Source organism: Triticum aestivum, chromosome 5A (assembly GCF_018294505.1).
Source record: "Triticum aestivum cultivar Chinese Spring chromosome 5A, IWGSC CS RefSeq v2.1, whole genome shotgun sequence".
Taxonomy (NCBI): domain Eukaryota; kingdom Viridiplantae; phylum Streptophyta; class Magnoliopsida; order Poales; family Poaceae; genus Triticum; species Triticum aestivum.
The window spans coordinates 157,419,970-157,427,939 of NC_057806.1; the positions used below are offsets into that span (position 1 = coordinate 157,419,970).

Below are 7,970 nucleotides of genomic sequence, written 5' to 3' on the forward strand. Positions count from 1 at the left end.
CGACCGTTGCTGGACCGCCGACAGGCTTGCTCGGCGCGGGCTACCACACAACGACCGCTGCGTCCTTTGTGACCAGGCAATGGAGACCATGCAACACATCATCACCGGTTGCCCTTTCTCTTGGCAAATATGGCACGATGTACTCGCTTGGGTGCGCGCTGCCTCCCCCTCCGACCGGAGACGAAGACTTCCTACCCTGGTGCACGGCGACCATCGTCGGATCCCCTCCCGGCCTTCGCAAGGGCCTAGCCACGTTAGCTACGCTCACAGCTTGGTGCATCTGGAAACACCGCAACCGTTGTGTGTTCAACGGCGACTCCCCCTCCGCCTCGAGGCTGCTTGCGGCTATTCAGGACGAGGCTAGGACCTGGGATCGAGCTGGTGCTCGCGGACTAAATCTATTACTTTTAAGATCGTTGGGCTAAGCATCCCACCCAAAAAAGGCTCTGCGGCTCCTCTTCGAGCACGCACAACCACCACCCCCTGTACTCTCCCTACCTATCAATGAAATGATAGGCACTTTTGCGTATTCGCAAAAAAAAACTATGGCGAGCATAAGGTGGATTATTAAGTTGATAATAGATGACGTGGAATCTTGGTATAACCATATGTTGAGTTATGCTACTGAGCGATGTAATAAGGCGATAATTATCGCTGCAGCGAGAAAGTACAGCCGTCCACAATTTCTCTCATTGAGCATGTGGTTGGTGGCAAGAAGCCAAGGCCAGCCAGACAAGCACACATCCTGTCACTCTCAGGCCACTTGACTTGCCCGTCGATAGATCCAGTCATCAATATTCCTACATGACTAGTAAACTGAAATTTCCGTGGCAGACACCCCGAAAAACCAGGACGGGCAAGTAGCTATAGCCATGGAGCAGCAGCACGGGCAGGACTCCGAGGCTCCGCTGCTGGCCGCCTCGAAGCCCGATGGCGCCGCGTCGTCGCCGCCGCCCCGCAACAGGTTCCCCTTCTTCTGTGCCGTGCTCGCCTCCATGACCTCCGTCCTCATGGGCTACAGTGAGTACACTTGCACAGTTGCAATTACTTCCGACCGGGAGCATACGCTGATAATAATGCGCATGTAGACGTGGCGGTGATGAGCGGGGCGCAGATCTTCATGGCGGAAGACCTTGGGGTGAGCGACACGCAGATTGAGCTGCTCTCCGGTGCCATCAACATCTACTCGCTCGTCGGCGCGCTGCTCGCTGGCTGGACCTCCGACCGCCTCGGCCGCCGCCTCACCATTGTGCTCACCAACGGCTTCTTCCTCGTTGGCCCGCTTATCATGACGCTCGCCGGCGGGTACACGGCGCTCATGGTGGGGCGCTTCATCGCTGGAATCGGCGTCGGTTACGCGCTCGTAATCGCGCCGATCTACGCTGCCGAGATCGCGCCGGCCTCCTCCCGCGGCCTTCTCAGCTCCCTTCCCGAGGTAAGCGCTGCAGAGTTTCCCCTTCCTGGTCGCAACTCGTAATGATGCTTCAGAAGAGTTGTCTCACAATCGTGTTCCTTTCTTTTGTAAAGATTTTTATCAACACCGGGGTGATGCTGAGCTACGTTTCCAACTTCGCCTTCTCGGCGTTGCCAGCGCACCTGGCGTGGCGGCTGATGTTCGCGGCCGGGGTTGTGCCCACCGTGTTTCTGGCGGCTGGCGTGCTCACCATGCCGGAGTCGCCGCGGTGGCTGGCGATGAAGGGCCGGCTGGACGAGGCGAAAGCCGTGCTCGACAGGACGTCGGACACGCTCGCCGAGGCCGAGCAGCGTCTGCTGGAGATCGAGGAGGTTGTCAACGCCGGCAGCAACGGCGCCGGCGGGAGCAACGGCGGTGGCGGCACGTGGAATGAGGTGGCGACCAAGGCCGGCGTCAGGCGCGTGCTGGCCACAGTTCTGGCGCTGCAGTTCTTCCAGCAGGCGTCGGGCATCGACTCGGTGGTGCTCTACGGCCCGCGCGTGCTCGCCATGGCCGGCGTCACTTCTAACACCCTCCTCCTGGGCCTCAACGTCCTCTTCGGCGTGGCCAAGGCGGGCTCGATCCTGATCGCCATGGCGCTCGCCGACCGCGTCGGCCGGCGCCCTCTGCTACTGGTGAGCACCGGCGGCATGACGGCGTCCCTGCTGGTCCTGGGCTCCGTGTTCGCTGCTTTCGCCGGCGCCAAGGACGACGCGGCGGTGGCCGCCGTGGCCGTGGCCGCTGTGGTGGCGTTCGTCTGCACCTTCTCCGTCGGGTTCGGGCCTATGGCATGGGTGTACAGCTCGGAGATCCTCCCTCTGCGGCTGCGCGGACAGGGCGCCGGGCTCGGCACCGCCATGAACCGCGTGATGAGCGGCATCGTCACCATGACCTTCATCTCGCTCTACGGGGCCATCACCATGGCCGGCGCATTCTACCTTTATGCCGCCGTCGCGGCTGCCTCGTTCGTGTTCATCTACACCTGCCTGCCGGAGACCAGGGGCCGGAACCTCGAGGACATGGAGCAGCTTTTCCGCACAAAATGATCAATCCACCGACCCGTGGTCACATTGATAATTGTCAACTTGTGATTGGAAATAGGGCGGATAGGATGGCCCACAGAGTAAAGTATTCCCTCCGGTCCTTTTTACTCTGCACGTTAGATTTCCTGAAAATCAAATTTTGCTAAGTATATCATAATGATAAATTAGTAGAGTTTTTAGGTATCTTGCGGTATATCATAAGTTTGGGTCTTGTTATACATATGATAATACAGACAATATTATTGGCAATCCTGTTTTTTCTTCTTCATAGGGCATTGTTAAATGGGAATATAACATACCCATTGGGTAGAGGGTACGGGTAGGGAATCGTATAACCCAGCCTCATGTACCCATTTAAATGTTGACAAGTGGGTTTTCTTTAATATCCTAACGTATTAACTTTCCCCCCACCCTAATTGTGCTAGGTAAAAACTCTAATGTGCAATCAAATTATCTATATAAATTATCGTGATTTTATGAACTTAAAGTGTATGACTATGTGTTGTTATTTATGATTATGTGTTGTTTAACATTTTGTGGTTTGCTTTATAGATAAGTTTTTTGTTTATGAGAATGTGTTGTTGTTATAATATGTTTTTGTACATTCTTGGTTAAAATGTGTTCCTATTAATAATTTATGATTATAGATTGCTTTTTACAACTATTTTTTTGTTGAATTCGATGTGTTGTAAACGCGGGTACCCATATGCCCTGTCGGGTGATGGGTATGGAAAAAACTTGTACCCCTGATGAGTATGGGTATGGGTGATAGGTAAGTTCAGGTTAGACGGGTAAGGGTATGAGGTGGCTCTACTTGTACCCATACGTAGCGGGTGCCATCCCTAGCTAGAGGGTACCCATGAGGGCGCCACGCGGCCACCCCACGTGGGTGGTGACGATGTCCTGAATTAGGGAGTGCTAATCACGTCGGCCTTCAATCATGGGTTGGGCCGAGGACCCCCAAACAACTGACAAGTGGGCCATGTTTTTCATGCTCCATGGTGTACTCAACATGGAATTCTCCTAAGACTTGGCTCATCCAAGACACGTTTGAATCATTGGCATGTTTATCCCTTGATGTAACCGACCTACATGTAGCCCTAGGTACCCCTGGTGCCTATATAAGGCGAGGAGTTGAGACCATAGGGTTAGATTCATTAATGTACAAGCTCAAGGTAGATCACCCTGTACTTTGTACCCCATCCACAATCAAATACAACAGAAGCAGGACATAGGGTTTTACCTCTTCGAGAGAGCCTGAACCTAGGTAAACATCATGTCCCCTCTTTGTCCTATTACCATTAGACAAACATCACCAGTTCAGGACCCCCTACTCGAGATCCGCCGGATTCAACTCCGGCTGGTGGGCCCTAGGCAGCTAGGCTATGCCATATGGCCTCATGCGCCCTTGGTGGCTTGCCTCCCAACACCCTTTGTCCATAAAATCGCACCTCACCTAGAAAAAATCATAGAAATTCCACGAGACTTTCTGCCACCATCTGCAAGGTAGAACTAGAGCGAAACACTTTTACTCTCTAACGGAGTGATTCCGCACAGGAAACTTCCCTCTAGGATGATGAAATTTAAGTCATCGTCATCACCAACACTTGATTCATCATATAGATCATCATCTCCATCAACATTTTCACCGGCCCCATGTCATCTTAGGGCGTAGTGTGCTACGTATAATGTTGTACCACCTTGTAGTTTAATATGTTGCCATTTGCTTCTTGATTTGGTTCTTATTTGGTGTTGCTCTGCTTTCCACTTTTTGGATGTTGCTCATCTTTGGTACTCTACATTAGGAACGAGTATAAGATGAGGAACTACAACAGCAACACATATCAGATTGGGTCCCCCACCTCAACCGTACCATGCATCAACCACATATCAGATTATGAGAATGTTTGAAGAGAGAAGAAACCAAGACTTTGCTGTTTTTCTGAGAAGCATGGAAGTAGTGGTTGGACAGAGGCACACCCAAGGCCCATCGAGGAAATGCTCTCCACTTTCAATCGTTTTACGCGCATTTTTGTTGAACAATATCCTCAACGGTATAGAAAATGGACATGTGATGAGAAGTAGAATAAGACTGGAGCTCATAAGGGCAAAAGTCATTTCAACGAGAATGACAAAGCTAGCAGCTCTGAAGGTTGATATGGTGTGGTTGTATGACTAACATTGAAAGGAAATGTGATACTTTCAAGCATTTGGTGGATCTAGAAGTGCAATCAGTTGGCATGAGTAAAAAGGCTCATGGGAACCAGTATGAGGTATGCTTCACTAGACATAATAATTATTTCCTGATGGTTGAAAGTTCCCAAGGCGTATCTCAGAAATGTGGGAAGCCATGTCGAAGCTCCACAAAAGGAAGATCCACTACTGCTTGTTGATGACATGATAGTGGGCTTAGCTTATAATGACATATATGGAGACCGGATTTTGTCACCTAGATTTGTGATGCATTGTAATTATGTCCATAAACACATTATGTGCTGTAAAAAATTTATGTCCATCGACATAATATGATAGCTATGTCATCACACATGATGCTTGTGGTATGTCCTCTGGCATATGAAGTTTATAATGTATGTCTTGTTTCTATATGAGTTCGGTCATATGTTGAAATTGGTTTCTTTCTCTTTAGAAACCTATGGAAATAATTCAATTGAGAAGGAAACATGTTAAGTGGAAACTAGGTCTACTAACATGGTGTTAAGGGAGAGTAAATATTTCCATACTCCTAAAAGAGTACTGGAAGTGTCATGACAATGTTGTTCATGATGTGGTAATTGTTGGTTCTGGTCAAGCTGCAATTCCACTCCCTATGGGCACTACATGAGAATCATGGAAGCATTGATGTATATAGATTCTACTCGTATCTTGCTGAGTTTTAAGGATATCCACAATGGTTACTATGTTCAAACTCATAAAGTGAGTGAGGTTGGAAGCCTAATTAATGAATCAGCTAAAGGGATTTGCATGAAATCATGAGTAAATGTCTTATCTAATTTGGATTGTACTATCCATACATTAAATAGGATATGTATTGGGAATACATGATAATTTTCTAGAATCTTGTTAAGTTTAAGATATTGAAATGGTTGCCTTGGTCATCCTAGTATTAAAATTATTGGGTTCCACAAGACACAATTTAACAGTGTGATTTTTTCAAATTCATTGGATTTTGTATGTGATATGTACAGACTGGGAAGTTGGTCACAATGTCGTCTTATCTCAAAAAAGAGGATGTGCTGTCGGATTTCCTTGGAGATGAGAGATATATGATCCAATTTAACTGTTATATGGAATATTAAGATATTTCATAGTGCTTTCAGATGGATCAACGAGATGGTGCATTGTGTGTCCTACCTCTATAATGAACCATGATTTGACAAAATTGATTGCTCACATCATTAATTTGATGGCAAATCATCCCGAGCACAAGATAAAATCCGTTGGAATAGATAATGCTGTGGAATTTAGTTCATAAGCATTTGATGATTACTGCCTAGATTTAGGCATAGTTGTGGAGTATTTTGGTACTTTCTGTACATACCATGAATGGTCTTGTGGAATCGCTTGTGAAGAGGATAAGTTGATAGCAAGATTACTCCTACAATTGTAATCTCCCAACATCCTTTTGGTGATGTGCAGTGTGATTTATTGCATAAATAAAACAAATTCGACCAACTACATGTCATACAGTCTCTCCGTTGCAGTTAGTACATGTAACTCAACAAGTATTTCCCATCTACGATAACCAGTTGCATTGGATACATGAAGATTTCACCACCGCGGCATAAATATATGGGCCCTCATGGGTAAATGGAAATCTATGTGAGGTAAAATTCTCCGTCAATCATAAGCTACCTAAAGTCTCTATAATGAGACTTGTTTATGGCTGCATACACTGGTCGTACTTTTGATGCGGATATTTTTCGGGCATTAGGGGGAGATAAGAAACACACTGAGTGTTAAGAAATCGAATGAGATGTGAATGGACATCTAGCCCTTAGGTCCACGTATGAACGAATCTAAACTGGAGCTTTAGAAGATTATCAATTTGTAAGGTATCACAAATAATCTGCCAGTTGCATTTACTAAGTATAAGGGTGTCGCAAGTAAAATGTTTCCATAGTGAATGTGCCAGACAGAGTGGATGTGACTCATAGATCCACTGTGTCGGAACCGGGGCTCCACGGACCCAAAGAAAGGTTCAAACTCTGGGGCATGTGCGAAGGACTCCGCCACGCTACGGCTCACTGCTCACTGCCTCGAGGCCTTGCTCCGTCATGCTCGAGTGAGATGGGAAAGGGAAGGGGCACAAGATTTACCCAGGTTCAGGCCACCTTGCGGTGTAGAACCCTACTCCTTCTTTGAGATGGATTGCCTCGCGAGGAGGATGAGTATGAACTTGCACAGGGGATGAGCTGCCTCGTGAGGGCTTGAAGGGTCGATGGATCCCTTCCGATGATTCAATTTCGTCCGACCTCCCATCTACATGGAGACTAACCTATATTTATAGTGGCCTCGGTCCTATTCCCTCATGGCTTAGGCGGGAAAGGATACCACAGTGGCCAATTTTGAAGGGGGGCATGAGTACATCCTATCCTGACTAAAGGTGGTCTTCGCGTGCAAAGCTTCTGGTCGTGATGCAATGGTGGGCTCGGTGATGAGCTCCATCCTGCCAAGCCCATGGTATTGGTCTTGGTGCATTGGAATGGAAACCTTTGGAGGATTCCTTGGTAACCCACATACGTCCTTGCCTCCTTATCACCAAAGAGGAAACTGTCCTTGCCTGCACCCGCTGGCGCCCTCCTGGCTTCGGTCGTCATGGCTCATGTCATCGTGCGCCTTGCGAGGTGGGACGTGAGCCTAGAGATGTCCGCCCCTTAGGAGGCAGCCTAGGGAGGCCGCTCCTTACGAGGTCTTTATGTAGTTCGCCTCGCGAGGCGGGGGCCCTCACGAGGGTCTTGCTTGTGGAGTCTTAACGCTGGGCCGCGTCGGGCTGTTGGTGGAGTCACGCGCTGGGACGTAGGCAAACGGGTTTGGCTACCCCCGGTCCCAGAACCCCAACACACTCAGCCACCTAAGAGGGGGGGTCTAGATACAAGAGGGAAAGATGTCACGGAAGCATCCAAGGGGAATGAGGAATCTTCAAATAGTAAATGCAGGACAACTTCATGTTGACATTCAACCTAGGGTTGGAGGACACCCGAAGGATGTTCAACATCTAGGATCCATCGTGAGTGTGCACACAAAATTTGGTGGTGCTGGGACATTGGAGGACCTTGACTCAGTTGTGGTGGGAAATCACAGAGTCAAAAGGTATTGATGAAATCTTCACTATGTATATGGATTTGGTAGAATCATATAATAGAAAGACTACATTATGTCAACAGTTATTTCTCATCGAGAATTGCAAAAGACCTTGGATAACCTAAATCCATGCATGGCTGACTGACTTAAAT

General features: G+C 48.3%; 1 protein-coding gene across 1 annotated transcript; it reads left to right on the forward strand.

Annotated features, from left to right (window-relative positions):
* The first annotated feature begins 770 nt into the window (after positions 1-770).
* LOC123102708 (polyol transporter 5) lies at positions 771-2,988 on the forward strand. The gene is made up of 3 exons (XM_044524129.1): positions 771-1,020; positions 1,089-1,435; positions 1,528-2,988. Exons 1-3 carry the CDS (start codon positions 873-875, stop codon positions 2,497-2,499), a joined length of 1,467 nt encoding a protein of 488 aa, XP_044380064.1. The 5' UTR covers positions 771-872; the 3' UTR covers positions 2,500-2,988.
* The last annotated feature ends 4,982 nt before the right edge of the window (positions 2,989-7,970 follow it).